At 36.0% G+C, this 18,918-nt stretch overlaps 1 protein-coding gene across 4 annotated transcripts in view; it reads right to left on the bottom strand.

Annotated features, from left to right (window-relative positions):
* The window catches only part of SYCP1 (synaptonemal complex protein 1), a 111,797-nt gene extending 106,647 nt beyond the window's left edge, over window positions 1-5,150 (bottom strand). For 2 of the 4 annotated variants that reach the window (XR_003119900.1, XM_025388559.1), the window contains exons 1-7: window positions 4,935-5,150; window positions 4,390-4,519; window positions 3,306-3,390; window positions 2,720-2,763; window positions 2,501-2,554; window positions 1,285-1,449; window positions 197-264 (exon numbers count right to left, since the gene is read on the bottom strand). Coding sequence is in view for 3 of the 4 variants with exons in the window: in XM_025388559.1 (XP_025244344.1) it covers window positions 197-264; window positions 1,285-1,449; window positions 2,501-2,554; window positions 2,720-2,763; window positions 3,306-3,390; window positions 4,390-4,497 (524 nt within the window). In the remaining variant the exon portion in view is untranslated. Of the gene's footprint in view, window positions 1-196; window positions 265-1,284; window positions 1,450-2,500; window positions 2,555-2,719; window positions 2,764-3,305; window positions 3,391-4,389; window positions 4,523-4,934 lie in introns of all 4 variants that reach the window. The other 2 variants (XM_025388565.1, XM_025388571.1) reach the window with 1 other exon arrangement.
* Between the last annotated feature and the right edge of the window lie 13,768 nt (window positions 5,151-18,918).

The raw sequence follows: 18,918 nt of genomic DNA, 5'->3' as shown, positions 1-18,918 counted from the left end.
TTATTAGTCAGTGACCACAGTTTGCCAAACACAAGAATGTATGTCTTCCTTTTTCCATAGCACTCAGATATAATTCTACTTATAAATTCATATTATATAACATATAGAAAGTGCTCAATATGTTTTTGAAAATTATTTTAGTAGTAAATTTGGAATAAAAAATGTGAAAGAACAAATTCATTAAATTACTACTTACTCTTTTATTAAATCTTTATTTTCTTGAATTCCTTCTTCTAATTTCAAACTTACTTTTTCATTTCCAAACTAATTTATAAAACAGAACAGTTCATCACATTTTGCTTATTAGCAAAAATAAACATGAATATAATCATTAAGCAGTATTTCTTTACTAATGCACAATAGTCTAAAAGAATTATTTTCTTTCCACATAAAAATGAAACATTTTTGTAATAGTTTATGATTTCCTTTAAGAATATGGCCTTCATCAATCTAAAATAAAGATGGCTAAATCATCTCCAAAAAACATTCAACAATATTTTAATGCAATATTATCTTCTCTAAATATTTTGAAGTAATGTTTTATCTTTGTGCTAACACAATGTCACATTTTAACGTTTTTTTCACTTTATGCTACACAAAAAGTTACACAGTTTCGGCCGCGCGCAGTGGCTCACGCCTGTAACCCCAGCACCCTGGGAGGCCGAGGCAGGCAGATCACAAGGTCTAGGAGTTCGAGATGAACCTGGCCAATATGGTGACATCCCGTCTTTACTAAAAATACAAAGATTAGCCGGGCGTGGTGGCAGGTGCCTGTAGTCCCAGCTACTTGGGAGGCTGAGGCAGAAGAATCGCTTGAACCCGGGAGGCGGAGGTTGCAGGGACCGAGATTGTGCCACTGCACTCCAGCCTGGGTGACAGAGGGAGACTCTCTCTCAAAAAAATAAATAAATAAATAGTTACACCGTTTAAAATTTAAAGTGTTATCTGCAACTATTGTACTCTAAGAGAATATATTTATATAAAACATCAATAGGAATAAAAATTGAAACTCTTTATAAAAATTAGAATCATTAAATCAATTTTTATATAAAGTGATTTATTATTTCCCTAATCATTTGCACTAAGCATTATACAACTTGTCCTCTATGCTCATTCTTAAAGTTAAAATGTATCCAGTATTGATGTAACTTTTAAAAAGCATTATCCTTAAAATATTCATCACGAAAACAAGATCAATCCAATTTATCCCAAATAATACTCACTTTCAACAGTATTATGATAAGATTTACTATACTATGTTTACAATTCAAAATTTTATCATACTTGCAGTTCTTGAATGGCTTTTCGCTGTGCTTCAATTATCTTTCTGTTTTCTTGCAACTTATTTTCTTTCTGTTTCAGTTCAGCTTCTATACTTACTTTCCATTTTTTTATCTTTTCAGCCTCTTTATACAGTTTTGAATACACTCTGCTCAATGCCTCTGAATTCTATTAAAATACGTTTTCAAAAATTAATTGTTCAAAATTCTAATATAACCAAACTACGGCTGCCTACTGAAAATATCCATATACTAATAGTTGAGACCAAATGTTTTCTCAATTTAAGCACTAATAGCATACTGAAAGCCACATTAACTCTGTTAAACTACTAAGGCAATATTAGCTACTTCATTAAAGTTATTGGTCATTTGACTAAATTATACCTTGCTGAATAAAATGAAATGGCTCCATAAAAATATTTTAGTTAGTGAGAGGATCTGGCTGGTTAAAAGCTAAAATAAATCAAACTATAAAAATCTATAAATCTTAACAATGGTCTTGAAACACTTTGATTATACAAACAGTTTGAAGATTCACTAAAGGACATGAAGTTTAAAATATAATGACAAGAAAAATAAAAGTGAACACAAGATATAATTTTCATCAAGTCTGATGTTTTAGATAGATTTCCTGCCTTCTTTTAAATCCACATTATATTGTAAATATCAGAGATTTTTAATCACATCAATTTCTGCTGGTTGATAACTTTTTCTTATAAAAATATATAAATAAGTTCTATATATTTTAAACTGTTTGGTACTATAATCACAGCAACAAACATCTAGTACCTTACCAGGCTGTGGAATTTCTCTTCATTTTAAAGACATCTATATGCCATAAATAAGAAATATCTTTATAACTAAAATCAAAAGTATATAGCATGTCCTACAAATTCCTTATACAATAAACCAGCCAACCAGTCAATATCATGTATTAATTAAAGGCTGATTTTGTAAAATATTCTCTTGATACTATACTTTTCACGTACAGTACCCATTTCCCCTCCTCTTGATTTCATGGTCTAAAACGAAATTGCCTCTACATAAATGGAACTTTCATAACCCAAAAAATACAGAAGCAGGAAAAAAGGTTTTAAAGGATATATCTTAAAACATTAACCAAATAATAATCCTTTTGAAGCTTCAAAAGAAATATACACATAGGTAATAAGTTATATTCCAATTATAAGAAATTTAATATGAATGGAAAATCTTCTGACCTCCAAATCAGAGTCTTTTAGTCCTTCCTGATAGTGACAGTCAGAATTACCAACCTAAAAAAATAGATGTTTCTATAAGAAAATACTTCTGATAAGAGCTTCCAAATAATAACAATTAAATACAGAAGACTAGTAATGCAATAACTAAAGACTGTTTTCTTCAAATAAGCAGTTCATTACCTAAACAGGTTATATCTGTATGTACTATGCTTAACTGACCTGCTCAAGCATGGGCAAGAAATTAACTTTTTGTAAAGCAGGATCTGCAAGATAAAAGACGACAGGTATTAAATATGCCAACATCTTTTTTTCTTTCTTTCTTTCTTTTTTTTTTTTTTTTTTTCTTTTTTTGAGAGAGAGAGGGCGTCTGGTTCTGTTGCTTAGACTAGAGGGCAGTGGCGCCATCATGGCTCACTGTAGCCTCAAAGCCTCCATCTCTAGGGCTCAAATGATCCACCTTAACCTCCCAAGTAGCTGGGACTGCAGGCACATGCCACCACGTCCAGCTAGTTTTGGGGGTGGTGGGGTTTGTTTGTTGTTTTTTTTTTGGACAGACAGGATCTCCTTATGTTGCCCAGGCTGGTCTCACACTCCTGGCCTCAAGTGATCCCCCTGCCTCAGCTCCCTCCCAAAATGCTGGAATTACAGGTGTTAGCCACTGTGTCCAGCCTTATTTTTTATATTAAGTATTATATCTAGCTTTTGTGTCAATAATACTGATATAATACGTTATATTTTCAATAACTAGATATATATAACACAATGTTTCCATATAAGCTGATACACTGCTTTTCCAGGCTCTTACCTGAATCAATGTTTTCCCCATTTTTGGAGAGATTAGTCATTGCAAATGGAAACTCAAAATCATCTTCAGTACATTTGCTGAAACTCTAGAGACACAAAGAAGTTCTTAAATACGCTGTTTCATACCACTCTGATACTAATAGTGTAATATATACATATGTAATATACACCTGCTTAAAGAGGTCACTATAATTGCAAATCCTTTAACGTACATACATGTTTAAAATATCAAATGCGTTTTCTATATAAACAAAAAAAACCTTCTAATTAGATATTTCCACTTGTAAGATGAAGCTAAACTATAAATTACTCAATATATGGCTTTGTAGGTATTCAAGAATAACAGTAAATCTAACTAGTAGTATAGAATAATATTAGCAGATTGCTTCAGTTTATGATTTCCCTTGATAGAATTAAAGATTGTCTTTACTGAATAGCATTTAATAATATATTATTGCCTATAGCAGCAACAAGAATTTTTTTACAGCATATACAAATAAAATATTCATTGCATCATTGCATCTCCAATATAAGGATCCAGATGATAAATTTTTTAAAATAATTTTTTTAAAGCTCTGTTTCACCTGGGAAACTTGGTAGAATTCCTCCTATCCAATGATAACTCCATTACACAAATGAATTTCCCTCTTTGTCCTATCCACTAGGAAGCTCAGAGTCAAATCTGAAGCCCAGTCACAACACGAATTATTACTCATATATAGGCATTTGTCCAAATAGTCCTCATTTTTCTTGATAATTTTCCTAATTTTCTCCTAACATATTCTACTGCCTTGTAGTATCTGTCCTATAAGTTGCCTCGAATCAAACACGGGAAGAAGGAGGATTAAAATAAGCAGGTTCCACTATGTATGCAGAGTTCTACGGCAGCAGTTATTATTTAAATGAATGATGCCTACATAATAATGCTCACTGTTCATTTAAAGCAATGGGATTCAAAATTCTTGGGTAAATGAGACCATTTATTGAGAAGAAATAATTATAAAACACCACCAGGAAGAAAGTACACTTTTCTTCATTTCCCTAAAGTTAAGAAGAGTCCAATTAAGAGTCACGTGGAAATTTACCTTGAAGAAAGTGGAATCTCCTCCCAGGGTCTGAGGTTTCACCGCAGACACCTGACTGCTGCTTAATCTCGGTGGTACGAACAACGTAAAGGGCTTTTGCTTTTCCATTTTCTGTTACGGTTGTAAATATCTACTGCCCTGGGGGCGGGAGGGGAAGGAAAGTTTTTTTCACCGTGTGCCGTGAATACACTATGTATTCTTTAAAGTGATGTTTACAAACTAAATGGCTAAAAAAAAGGAATCCACGGGGCTCTCGCTACAGTGGAGCCCTACAAGGTCGCTTACCGCGGAGTGGGCAAAGGGATAAACCCTCGTTTCCTTCTCCCTTTCGCCCCACCGCCCGCCGCCACGCTGGCCTGAAAAGCAAGCCCGTTCCCTTCTGCCCTGGTAAATTCCACCACATCGCCAGGAGGAACTGCCTTAAGTTCCTGGACCACTATTCAAAAGAAAACGGCGGCGGGCTGCGGCGGGGAGGCGCAGTAGCACAATATTGCCCCGCTCTGGGCTCAGTCCCCAAGAAAAGAACTCGGGGCACCTGCCCTCACCTTTGAAGAACTAGCGGGAAACCGTGGGCTCCGTGCCCACGCGAACTGCTACCTATGGTCTATGAGGGCAACAGAAAGAACCAATAGTTCCCGCCTCAGAATCTCAGAAAAGGCGGGAAATCGCTCAGGCTGAGCGGCCCGGAGTGCGTGGGCCCCGGGCGGCTGGCAGTTCAACGGCTAAATAACCGTCGCTGCGTGGGCTTGCCAGGCTCCCAGGACCTGAATCTCGCGAGATTTCCCTTCTCGCTAGGAACAATTCCTTCCCGGATTCTGTATTTCCTTGGAGTGGAAGTTCTTTAGGCTTCTGTTGTCGAAGAATGCTGGGGAAAATGTCAGGCGCTATGACAGACTGAAGCTGAGAGTGAAAAATCCATTTCTGCCCTCCAAGAGGTCACAATCTTAGGAAGGAAACAGATGGGCAAACAATTACAAAGTCGTATAATCATTTAGGGTGATTCCTATGATAGGGACGTAGGGAAAGTGGCTCTCACGGTGGCTTGTGGAATCAGGAGAAGCTCCACACATGTGGTATGGTTCTGTTACTGCTTCACATCAGAATGAGTGAATGGAGAGTTGGCTAGGCGGGCTATTGGCTCACGCCTGTAATCCCAACACTTTGGGAGGCCAAAGCGGGAGGATTGCTTGAGCCCAGGAAGGAGTTCAAGACCAGTCTGGGCAACGTAGTGAGACCCTGCCTATCCTAAAATAGCCAGGTGTGGTGGCGCGCACCTGTGGTCCCAGCTACTTAAAAGGCAGAGAGGGGAAGATCGCTTGAGTCCTGGAGATAGAGGCTGCAGTGAGCTAATGATCCTGTCACTGGCTCCCGTCTGGGCAAGAGAGCCAGATTGTGTCTCAAAGAGACAGAGAGAGGAGAGAGAGGAGACAGAGGAGAGAAAGGGGGCAGAGGGAGGAAACGGGGGAGAGCAGGGAGAATGGAGTGAGGGGGGAGAGCGGGGAGAAGGGGGAGAAGGAGAGGGAATGGGAAAAGAGTATTGCTGGCTGACGGAAGGCTAGCAAAGGCCTTGGAGTTGTAAGAGAGATTAGTATGACTAAGCCCAAGAAGCGTACTGTGTAAGGATTAAGTGGAGAAAATGGCAAGAGATGACACTAGAGATTTCAAGAGCGTGGTGGCTCACTCCTGTAATCCCAGCACTTTGGGAGGCCAAGGAGGGCGGATCACTTGAGGCCAAGAGTTTGAGACCGGCCCGGCCAACATGACGAAACCCCGTCTCCAGTAAAAATACAAAATTAGCCAGGCACGTGGCACACGCCTGTAGTCCCAGCGACTCGGAGGCTGAGGCAGGAGAATTGCCTGAACCACCGGGGAGGCGGACGTCGCAGTGAGCTGAGATCGCGCCATTGCACTCCAGTCTGAGCCACAGAATGAGACTCTCTCAAATAAAAAAAGAGCGAGCGAGAGAGCAAGTATTATAGAAAGGCCTTGAAAAAGTGTCTGGATTTTAGACTTTGTGGTTGGAGATCCCGAAGAATTTTGAGCAGAAAGGATTACATGATCGAGTTCAGAAGAAAACTTGTAGTATGAGGGATGATTTAGGCTTAAGAGACCAGAGTAGGGAGACAGTTTTAATAGCCTGGGTGAGACATGAGGACCTGAGCTATGACACGGACAGTGGAACTGAAGAGGAGATGTCAAATGTAAAAGATATTTAAGAAGTAAAATTAATAGAATTTGATAACTTTTTAATAATAAGTGAAAGAAAGGGAGCAGTCTAAGATGACTGGCTGGTTTCAGGCTTGAGTAACTAGCTATTATCATTATCCTAGTGCTAAGTTACTTAATTTTGAGCAATAAAATAATGAGCTCCATTTTGAATACACCATTGACTCTGTTTTCCAACTTTCTCTGGGCATCATAATATAATTGATGCTTTTTCTAAGGGCTTTAGCAATATTTTTAAGAACTCACTTTGTATAATCAGAAACAATCATTCCTGATAAAATTTTTGAGCAGTTAAGGATGATCCAGTTTAACTCCTTCATTTTGCTATTTAAGGAAACTGAGTCCAGATATTCTGAAAAAGATAAGGTACTACCTCAGAGAGGTATCACCTCAGAGAGATGATATTAAGAATATACACAAAGTACCACCAGAGGCAATAATTGATCTAATTAAAATTTTTCGTTCAATTGAGAGTATAAATCTAATATCTCAATATTTTTAAAAGTTTTACAACAGTGAAAATTTCAACTATGATCGCTTTGGTCTTTATTGAAAATCAAAATGCTACTCCTAGTGTTATATTAAATTTACCATATTTTATTTACTTAAAATCAGTCTTTCAAAGCAATGGTGCCACCATAGAATTTCTCACTTCCATGTATTTCACATGAAATTTAATTTAACATATTAACATCCTGCCCATATAAGGACTTAAATATTTGTAGAAAGATTTCTGGTTTTAAGAACTTCGTTTTTTTCCACAAAAGATGTTGGCAAAAATGTTAAAATATTCTGCCAGAATGAGAAGCAAATTATGTTTAATTTCCAAATATATGTTAAAATATTTTAATAATTTGTATTTTAATTTTTCATTATTCTCGCCATCACACAATTTCTACTTTTTTATAAAGCATCTCTTTTTTTAAGGCATTTTAAGAAATGATAAGATTTGAACAGGTTTTGCTTATCTTTAATAATTCATAAAATGCTGTAACAGGAATAGGTTTAAAATGTCACTTCCTTATTCCATCAGTCTGGCTTTAGTTAATGAGGCTCACAAACTCTCTTTATTCTGTTGTTGTTGTCACTGTTATTGCTGAGATGGAGTTTCACTCTTGTCGCCCAGGCTGGAGTGCAAGGGTGTGATCTCGGCTCACTGCAACCTCCACCTCCCGGGTTCAAGTCATTCTCTTGCCTCTGCCTCTGGAGTAGCTGGGATTACAGGCACGCACCACCATGCCTGGCTAATTTTTGTATTTTGTTTTGTGTTTTTAGTAGAGACGGGGTTTCACCATGTTGGTCAGGCTGGTCTTGAACTCCTGACCTCAGGTGATCCACTCGCCTCAGCCTCCCAAAGTGTTGGATTACAGGTGTGAGCCACCGCACCCAGCCAAACTCTCTTTATTCTGATTACAACCATTTCCACTAGCTAGCCTTTCTTATATCCATAAATTTATCTATTTTCATTCAATGTTTTACTCAATGAAAAAAGTGAAGCTTCTTTAGGTAATAACTCTCTGGCTCCTTTTGAAGGAACCATGAGGAAACAACTTTTGCTTTTTTTAAGTCCAATCATAAAAGAATCCTAGATTTCCCTCAGTGATAGTTCTATATTCCACAAAATTTTGATAAAATTTCGATGAGCATTGATGATGTCCATTTTATGGTGATATGTTGGTAACACAGCAATACCGTTCGTGTTGTCCAAATCAGTCATCCTATATGATAAAGTAAACAATTCAGATTTAGGAAGTTTAAAACAAACTACAACATTCTAAAACTTCAGCAAGAATACAAATTTCACTTCTCAGAGAGTAAAGTAGCCAATTTGGGGTCCTGTGTTTTCCAAGTGCTAAGTTTTTCTGAATGGTTGTAATTCAGAGTTCTCAGTTCAGTAAACTTCCATATGAGATAAGCAAAAAGCTGTGGGTCTTTTGGATGATACATTTTTGAATATTTATACAATATTTGTAAAACTGGTTCTTGTAAATTTTCCATATATTGCTTATTCTTAAGGCATGGACGATCTGAAAAATATCATCATATTTATCTTAATGTATATTGGAAAGTAGCAAAAGATAAATAATCTTTTAAAACAATGCAGCTTTTAAATAATAAAAAACAAATATTTACTGAGCCCTTAATATATGCTAAATATTATGCTAAGTGACTTGCCTCTATGCATTATTTTATGTAGTTGCCACAATACCATATGAGGTAAGTTCTATTATTACCACCATTTTCCAGATGAGCTTCTTGAAACTTAGAAAAATAAGTAATTTCCACTAAGTTACATAGGAAAGAAGGGTCAGTAAGTAGTTATAAGAATATAAAAGCAGCCAGGCCAGGCACGGTAGCTCAAGCCTGTAATGCTAGCACTTTAGGAGGCCGAGGCTGGTGGATCACCTGAGGTCAGGAGTTTGAGACCAGTCTGGCCAACATGGTAAAACCCCATCTCTACTAAAAATACAAAAAATTAGCCAGGCATAGTGGTGGACACCTGTAATCCCAGCTCCTCAGGAGCCTGAGGCAGGAGAATCACTTGAACCCAGGAGGCAGAGGTTGCAGTGAGCCAAGATCACACCCCTACACTCCAGCGTGGGTAACAAGAGCGAAACTCCAACTCAAAAAAAAAAAAAGATTATAAAATCAGCCAAGGGCTTACTTGAAATTAAGAAAAATTCAGTAATTTTCCCAAGGTCAACAGTAAATAAAAGGTAAAGCTGTTCAAGTATCCAGCTGTAAAATATAAGAGCCAACCAATAATTTATTAATGTTTAGACAGCATTCATTCATCCGTCCAGTCATTGTGCTAGTGATACAGCAGTGAACATAATAGACAAAATTTTCTCCCTTCACTGAGTTTATATTCTGGGTCTGAGAGGAGTCAAGGAGGAAAGAGACATATACACATTTTTTAAATGTGTATATGTAATACACACTTAAATGTAATAATGTAATATAGCAGAGTGGTGTGTTATAGAGGAAAAAAACAGGGAAGAGGATAAGAATTTAGTGTAAGGTGTAGTAACTAATTTTCAAAGGCGAGTCAGAGATAAAATGGCATTTAGCAGAAATCTAAGATAGTGAATGAGGGAGTTATATGACTATCTGGGGAAAGAGATTTCTAGGCAGAAGACTTATCAAATACACTAGAACCTGTTTCAGGAGCCTGCTTGAAATTTTCTAGGAATATCTACGTCAAAAGCAGCATGGCTGGGATGGAATAAGCAAAATGAATAGTAATAGGCAATGATGAAAAGAACTTTGGCTTTAATCTGTGTAAAATAGGAAGCTATTTAAGGGTTATGAGCGGAGGTGTATCACATGATCTGACTTATATTTTCGAAGAATTACTCTGGTTCCTGTATAGAGAATAGATTCTAGAGAAGCAAGGGCAGAAACAGAAAAAGCCAGTTAGGAGAGTAGTTTAAATTAGGATTATAAGGATAGAAATAGTAAGTTCTGGTTTAGTTCTGGATATATTTTGAGAGCAGACCCAGTGGGATTTGTTGTATATTTGATATGGGTATAAGAGAAAGAAAGAAGTTAAGGATGACAAAAAATTTTAGCATATACGATTTCAAGGATGGAAAATACCATTTAGTAGAGATGGAGAACAAATATAGAAGGATGGAGGGGGAGGCAACTAGGAATTCACTTTCAAGCATGTTAAATTTGATATGCCTACTAGATATGCAAGTTAAAATCTTGAATAGGCTATTTAATGGAGTTTGGGGGAGCACTCCAGGTTGGTATGTATAATAAATTTAGGAGTGGTCAGCATATACATGGCCTTTAAAGCCATGAGATAGGATGAAATTGCAAAGGAAGTGAGTACAGAAAAAAGAGAACTGAGCCCTGGAATATTCTTGTCGTTTGTCACTGTGGCAGATGAAGAGGAATTAACAAAAGAAACTGAAAGTGCAACCACTAAAGAGGAAAATCAAGAGTGTGTGGGGTCTTGGAAATCAAGAAAGAAAATGCATGTCAAGAAGGAAGAAGTGATCAACTGAAGCCAAGTGATGAAAGTGTTCCAAGAGAGAGGACGTGATCTGTTCTGTCAAATGTAGCTCATGGGTCAAGAAAGCTGAGGACTAGGAATTGACCACCGGAATCAGCAATGCCAAGATCCTAAAGATATTGACTAGTTATGGTGGTATGGAGAGGAGAGGACATAATGTTACTGTAGAGGGTTTAGGAGTTAACCAATGGAATGGAGACAGGAGTATACACAATCCTTTAAAGAAATTTTTTTCTGTGAAGTGGAACAGAGAAATAAGAGAGTAAATGAAAGTGGATATGAGGTCAAGAAAGCATTTTTTAAGCTGCAAAAAATTATAGCATGTATATAAGCTTAAAGGAATGCTCCTGTAGAGAAGGAAATTGTTATAAAACAAAATTGGTACATTTGGCTGTAATTAATAATTTAGTAACCACAAACCTCATCATTTCATTGCCAAATTTAATACAGATTTCTACCACTGAATGGTTTTCACATGAAAAAAACTTTTTGCCTGAAAAAACAATTGTTGCTGCAATCAGAGCATATTCAGTATTAGTAGTATCAGGTTTGCTCATTCTTCTGTAGAAGTAAAACAGTGTGGTAATAAATTCTTCAGTAACACCTAAAAAATTGATACAAAAATGTATTTTCATCCAAACATAGGGTAGAATCAAACATATGGAAATTATCATTGTATCTCAAAGCAGTATATGAAAGTGAAACATTATATACAAATTTTCCCATCCAATATAACATTTCATATTGAGTCATATTACCAGTTAGAGTAGTGTAAGGACATTCTTCATTGTAACATTTTTCCATAGAACAAATAAGACTTCTGTCACCACTCCTACTGTGACAATTCGGTGTATAATCTGAATGATTTAATATTCTCACAGAATCTAGTTAAAAGGAAAAATATAAAGCCTGAATTTTTTTCTAATCTTTAAACTCAATCTTTCAGAATCCAGCATAGTTGTTAGATCAGAAATACTCCCAGCAAATGATAGATTTATAATTTTTATTACTGAAACATGAAGTTAAATTAATAGTTTGTAGTTTATAGAAAGATTGTATAGGAGACCCTTCAAAAATGTGTTTTCCATGATGCTATATAATTAAAAAATAGCTTTTTATAAAACAACTTATAAAGAGCTATTATGAAGTATTTTTGCCTATAGTAACTGGCAAAATTAAAATAAAAAATAGCTCAGTGTGATACAATTTATTGCTAAATTTAACAATAACTATTAACATTAAAGTTAGAAAGAAATCCTTTTTTACATTCAGAGTCTGATTCTTTCTGACTGTAAAGTTGGGCCCCATGGAGAAACATCACTTCAGTTTTTGATCCCTTCTGTAGTGCAGTTTGATCCTCATTGGTCAAATTTTCAAATCCTTTAAAGAGAAGATCACATAATTGTTTGAAATCGATAATGAAAAGATAATTTTCAGACATAGTATTTTAACATTTTAAATTATTCATATAATAGTATGAATCCTAAATGCTCCCTTAGAACAATCATAATATCTTATTTCAAATCTGAAATAAAATTTTGATTCCACATGGTAATATTTTGGGACACTTTTATCAGAACTAAATAATACTTTTCCTATGGCAAGAGCAAATTAAACATAGTGGATTTAGCCTTGAAGAATTTATGTTTAGAATGAGATATCTGTACATGTAAATAGATAGCTAAGTTTTGGCCAACAGTGGTTTGATATTTCAGTATTGTACAGGGAATTTTCTTTGTTACATGCTTTATCAAAAAAAAAGTCATTTTCCAAAAACAAACAACATTTTGTTTGTCTTAATTCTCAAGTCTTTGAAGTCATTTGAATAATTTTATTTTTTTATTTTTAATTCTTATGGGTATAGAGTAGGTATATATATTTATGGGGTACATGAGATATTTCGATACAGGTATACAACATGTAATAATCACATCAGGGAAAATGGGTATCCATCACCTCAAGCATTTATCATTTCTTTGTGTTGCAAATATTCCACTTATAGTTTTGTGAGGTTTTTTGTTGTTGTTTAGAGACAGCGTTCTCAGTCTGTCGCCCAGGCTGGAGTGCAGTGGTGTGATCACAACTCACTGTAACCTCGAACTCCTGGGCTCAAACAATCCTCTAACCTCAGCCTTCTGAGTAGGTGGAACCACAGGCATACACCACCAGGCCTGAGATTTTTTAATATTTTGTTGAAATGGGGTCCTGCTGTGTTGAGTCGACTTGTCTCAAACTCCTAGGCTCAAGTAATTCTCCTGCCTCGGCCTCCCAAAGTGCTGGAATTACAAGTGTGAGCCACTGCACCAGCCTCTTTTAGTTATTTTTAAATGTACAATAAATTATTGTTGACTATAATCAACATGTTGTGATATCAAATACTAGATCTTGTTAATTCTAACTATATTTTTGTACCCATTAACCATCCTCACTCCCCTCACCACACTACTCTTCCTAGCCTCTTTATCTGATTTCTACTCTCTGAGCAGTATTTTTAAATATTTAGATTTTTCACCCATCTGATTAAAGCAGACAAAATAAGCATATTTTTGCATTGGCAGGCAGCTTTGTGAGCCCAGGAGTTTAAGATCAGCTTGGGCAAAATGGTGAAACCCTCTGCATACAAAAAATACAAAAATTAGCCAAGCATGGTGGTGCATGCCTACAGTCCCAGCTACTCAGTAGGCTGAGGTGGGAGGATCACATGAGCTCAAGAAGTCAAGGCTGCAGTGAGCCGTGATCATGCCACTGCACTCCAGCCTAGGCAATAGAGTAAGATCCTGTCTCAAAAAAAAAGAAACATAAAAAGAGAAAGAAACAAAAAGTTGGTGAAAAAAATAGAGACTTTTTTTTTCCTTTTCCTAAAATACCCACTTCCCTTAAAACAGGGAACTTTTTATAAAATTAGCTTAAGTATTAAATTAATTTTTCCCAAAGGTAATTACCTGGGAGCCTCTTGGTAAAATTCATTAGCCCACATATGTGTAGGACTGCTGTCTCTGAAAGTCACAAAAAGCTCAGTTCAGAATTTGCATGTTCCTGCAGCTAACCCATAAAAAAGCAATAAGATTAATACATTTTATTTTTTCAAATATCTTTTGAAATTTTAAGCTGTTATGCTTGTGCCTTTGCTTCCTAACATAATTATACATTATTTCTTTCAGTAATGAACACAAACAAATTTGTTTCTTCTAAAGGAATGGTATATTTTTGATGAGCAGCCACAATGTTATTAATGAGCTGATGTTCCTCTTGAGTTAGTTCCATGCTTTCCTGAATCTATAAGAAAACATAGGAGGAAAATTATAAATATAGAATTCATAATTATTAAACAAAGCATCATAATTAAAGAAACAAATTTTATAAGAAAAACCTTGCCACTTTTCCAGATCTACTGGTGGATGATAGAAATGTGTTGTCTACTCCTTCCTCTTCCACTTTCATGTTAGAGTAAAATCAATTATTCTGCTTAAAGTTCTTTTGAAGTCTCCTCGATTTACATTGGATTTCTGTGAGCAAACCCGTGTTATTACAAAATTCATATAAAGTGTTTTCAGTATGACAGATAACATGATAGGATTAAAAATTCTCTTATATTGTACATGTATATATACATATATCATCATAGACTTGTCTTTTTACGAAGAAACCTTCTTTTGGGCAAGTATGTACATAGCAATTACATTTACTACATTACTTTCTCCTTTTCATTCCACAACTGTCTTGTCTACTTAAAAGTACATAGTCATCCTAGACATAAATTATACATTAATTTTGCATCTCCAAATTATAAATTTAGACTTTTTAATATTAGAACAATTTTCACATTAATTATATTTTGGAAACAACATAAAATATCAACTCATAAAGCAGTTGAACTACCTTAGCTACAGGCTTTTATCTTTGATTTTTACATCATACAGTCAAGAGAGTATCTTATGATGTTCAAAATCAGCTTAGTCAATTTTTTTCTTATAATCAAGACAAGGCAGTGGACACTCTTTATAAAGTGAACAATTTTTATTTTTGGCTTGCCACCTTTACACATCTTTGAATCTTCAACTAGAACTTCTACCTGAAGAGCAACAATTGTTGCTAAAACTAACTAAATATTAATCTTTATCATTTGTTATGTTTGTCATTTTTTCATAAGTATTTAAAACATAGCAATCACATAAAAAGTATGTCAGGAGCTGAGGTAGAAAAAAACAAAAACAAAAGCCTTAGCCCCTTTCTAAATTATTTCATTATTTTGTTGGGAAACAAGAACATATCAAAACAAGGCCGGGCACGGTGGCTCAAGCCTGTAATCCCAGCACTTTGGGAGGCCGAGACGGGCGGATCACGAGGTCAGGAGATCGAGACCATCCTGGCTAACACGGTGAAACCCCGTCTCTACTAAAAAATACAAAAAACTAGCCGGGCGAGGTGGCGGGCGCCTGTAGTCCCAGCTAATGCAGTCCCAGCTACTCGGGAGGCTGAGGCAGGAGAATGGCGTAAACCCGGGAGGCAGAGCTTGCAGTGAGCTGAGATCTGGCCACTGCACTCCAGCCTGGACGACAGAGCGAGATTCCGTCTCAAAAAAAAAAAAAAAAGAATATATCAAAACATAAAGCCATTTAAAGAGTATCAAATATTAAAATAATTAGAATTGAATACACAAATGCAAAAATTATATAAAGAAAAGGAGTCATTAAAATCAGAAGTAATTGTGGGGAGGCTTACTGAAGAGGTATATTCGAAAGAGGTTTTAGTTATGAGAAAGAAGAGTACCCTAAAGGAAAAGGGAATGGCAGAGAAGTGAAGATAAGTCATGAAAGGGTGAAAAATAAATTCATAAAATCTTAGACAGGCACAAGACAAAATGGTGGTAAAGAATTTCAACTACAGAAAGATTTCAAATTAATAAGAATTAACTGTTTGGAAAGAGAAATTATAGACTCCTTTAAAGAAAGGAGCCATGCAGGAGTTTGAGAACAGCCTGAACAGCATGGTGAAACCCCATCTCTGCAAAAAGTATAAAAATTAGCCAGACGTGGTGTGTGTGTCTGTAGTCCCAGCTACTCAGGAGGCTGAGGTGGGAGGATCACCTGAGCCCGGGAGGTCGAGGCTTCAGTGAGCTGTGATCACACCACCGCACTCCACAGACTGAGCAACAGAGTGAGATCCTGTTTCAAAAAAAAAAAAAGGAAAAAGAAAAAGAAAAAAAAATAAGGAGCTATGTCAAAATGGAATCCATGATATGTGGGAAAAGGGCATGTTTTTAGTTACATTCAAAGCAAGAAATGAGACTCACAACTTGGTGCCTGTTTATAATATTGATGACAACTTAAAGGAAACAAGTCAACCTTTTTGGACAGCACAAAATAAAATGGTCATCTAAATGGTTGAAGAAATTATTTATAAGCAAGTGTTCTTAATGCATTTATATCTCTTCAACTGAAAAACATTAGTTTCTATAGAATTGAACTATAGTCTGATATTGGAGGAATAGTAGATAATAAGAGAAATGTCATTAGAAGTCAGAAGACTTCATAACGATTTTCAAAAAGAGGCAGAAAGATAAATTTCATACAAACTACACCTGAACAATTTGTTTATGGAAGCTCAAAAGGAAAAGCAATAATCAGTGAAACCCAGTATAAATTAACAGAACAACTAATCATGTCAGCTTAATTTCAATTCTGTCTTGGACAGGATTCTTAGAATGGCAGATCAAGGAAATACTTTAGACAAAGTATATATGGAATTTAACACATCATTTCACAAGTCCTCTTAATATGTCCTTAGAGCCAGAATTGAGATGTAGGTTGGATTCAAGATTGTTGGTGTAAAGTAATAACTACTTGAGGAACCATATTCAAAGAAAGTTGATAAATAGATGAATGCCCGTCTATAAGAATATTTTTAACGGTAAGTCATAAAGTTTCATACTTCATCTAGTTCTAGACAATATTTTAAACCACAATATGGATCAAATTTGTCAATGTTATCTTAAAGAAATAACCCAAACATCATATGACAAAAAAAAATTTTTTAAGCTCTTCAGACTGAATATTATGCTGAAATGTAACAAAGGAAAAGTTTACTGAGGATAGATATTAGGACCTGCACATGATGTCAGTACCTGACTTTTCCAGTGCTCCTTAGCAGGAAGTGCTAGTATCTTTAACCTGCAAGGTCGGCTTTGCAATGTTTTTGAACCAATCTTGAATAACATGAAGGGGGACACAGTCACACACATTGTATTTCTGACTGTAACACCACATAATGTTTAACATAACCAATACTGGAGCTGGTCAGCATGCCTGGGTTTGAATGTTGGCTCTACCACCTAGTTAGCTATGTGACTCTATGATTTGCTTTCCTCTTCCATAAAATGGAATGACAAAATGCCATTTTCATTGTGGTTATAGTGAGAATTAAGTAAGATATGTGGAAAAATGCTTGGTTCTATTTTTTATTTTTATTAGCTTTCTGTTCAGCTCCCCAGTGAGAGTGAAACCTTCTCTTGAGCCTTAACCTATTTTTCTAGTGGCCTATAAACATTCTTAGATCTCACCAGCTCCCCTGAAAGTATAGGACTTGGTGTCCTATGTCTGCAACCTTTGGCTAGGATGTTAATTCACTGGAACCATGACATTACAACTCATCTGACTTCAAATGACTCCCACTACCTGGGATATCCTATGGTAATCATACCTCAGAGTGTGGTCAGGGGATACCCTTGCTAATAAATCAGATTTGTCCTTGGCATACAACTTTTGAACTTTGTAGAGTGAACTGGTTAATAACAGTAAATTAATAGCAATACATGTACAAGCAAAAGGAGGTAGTCTGTCAACTCTTAGCTCGATATGAGAGAATAGTTTCAGGGTCCAGACTTACTAGCAACCAGTAAGATTGAGCTGAGATTAAAACAGAGAAAAAGGGATCTATAGTGCAGCCACCTTTAAAAGCCAATGTGCTCTTAAACTATATTAATATACCCATAGTATCTAGAAAGACAGAAGTATTTGAATTCCACTCTGCTTTGATTACCATGTTTGGTAGTTGACATGATACTTTAAAATGAGAGAAAGGAATCCATGAGGAACAAGATAGCTATATTCAGACACTTAAAGTATCATCACGTGGCAAGGGAATTCGGACTCCAAAGGAAAGAAAGTAATGTTGTACAGGCTCTGTTTGTACAGACTTCTATAACTATTTATGAAACTAAAAAAAAATTAAACAAAAGTATGTTGATTCAATTTAATGATAAGTGTAGTATGAATATCTATGGTAATGGTGGCAGGATCATAAAAACCAAAGTCATGCATTACTTTAGGGCAAACTTGGGGCAACCCTCAATTCACTAGGTCTTGACAATTTCAAATTTTACCTGAGCCCCATGCTCCTGTAAAATAGCAAAAGCTAAAGGAATCTTCCCATCCTTTTATGTTCTGGAAAATGGCTTCCTGCAAAGAACTACCTTTCTCAATCTGACTTAGGTAAGACTCGTGGATGCCGCTTTGTTTACCTATGACAAAGCCAGACACAGACCATGAAAATTCACATTCTCTGCTTCCTGAATGATTATCTCAACTGTTTTATCCCCACTGATCAATCAAAACAAAATATGTATTAATCAAACTTTGGCTAACCTTCATTTCTTGCTCCAGGCCCTGAAACTTTGATCCACCCTAAGCCTGAGCCAGCAAACATAGCTTTCTGAGACTAGGCTAGACTCAGAGTAAAACATTCTCTGATACATTTTCTGATCATATCATCTTTTTATCCTTTTTATCAGTTCTTTCTAGCTTTATTTATTCCCTTCCATAAAACTCTTTTTTGCCTAACTCTTGAATTGCCTGTATATCTTTTAACTACAGCATTCTTCCTATTGCAGTAGTCCCCCTCGCCCTATTGCAAAAGTCCATTCCCCCCTTGCAATGCACCTTTCAAATAAAATCTCTCCATTGTTCTCTGTTTTATTTGACAGATATAGACTTAAGCAGACCTAAGTCTAGAGAGAGATGCACATTGTTCTGTGAACACATCTCTCAGATAAGTAGGCACCAAATGCTTGAGAAGCAAGTAGACTAGCTTTGTGTACTCTATAGGAATCACAAAGTTTTAATGATATACCGATTACTTTACTGGGACTCCTGTATTCTATGAAGATAGGAATGTACTGTGTATTTAATACTTTTGGTTCATCTTTTTCCAGTTCCATCATTTCAGTTGCATGATTATGTAATGAAACCAAGCCTCATAAAAATCCAGGGCTTTCCTGATGA

The sequence above is a fragment of the Theropithecus gelada genome, chromosome 1 (genome assembly GCF_003255815.1).
Source record: "Theropithecus gelada isolate Dixy chromosome 1, Tgel_1.0, whole genome shotgun sequence".
Taxonomy (NCBI): Eukaryota; Metazoa; Chordata; class Mammalia; order Primates; family Cercopithecidae; genus Theropithecus; species Theropithecus gelada.
The sequence above is the reverse complement of the archived record's forward strand: the minus strand, read 5'-3'. Positions and strand labels throughout refer to the sequence as shown.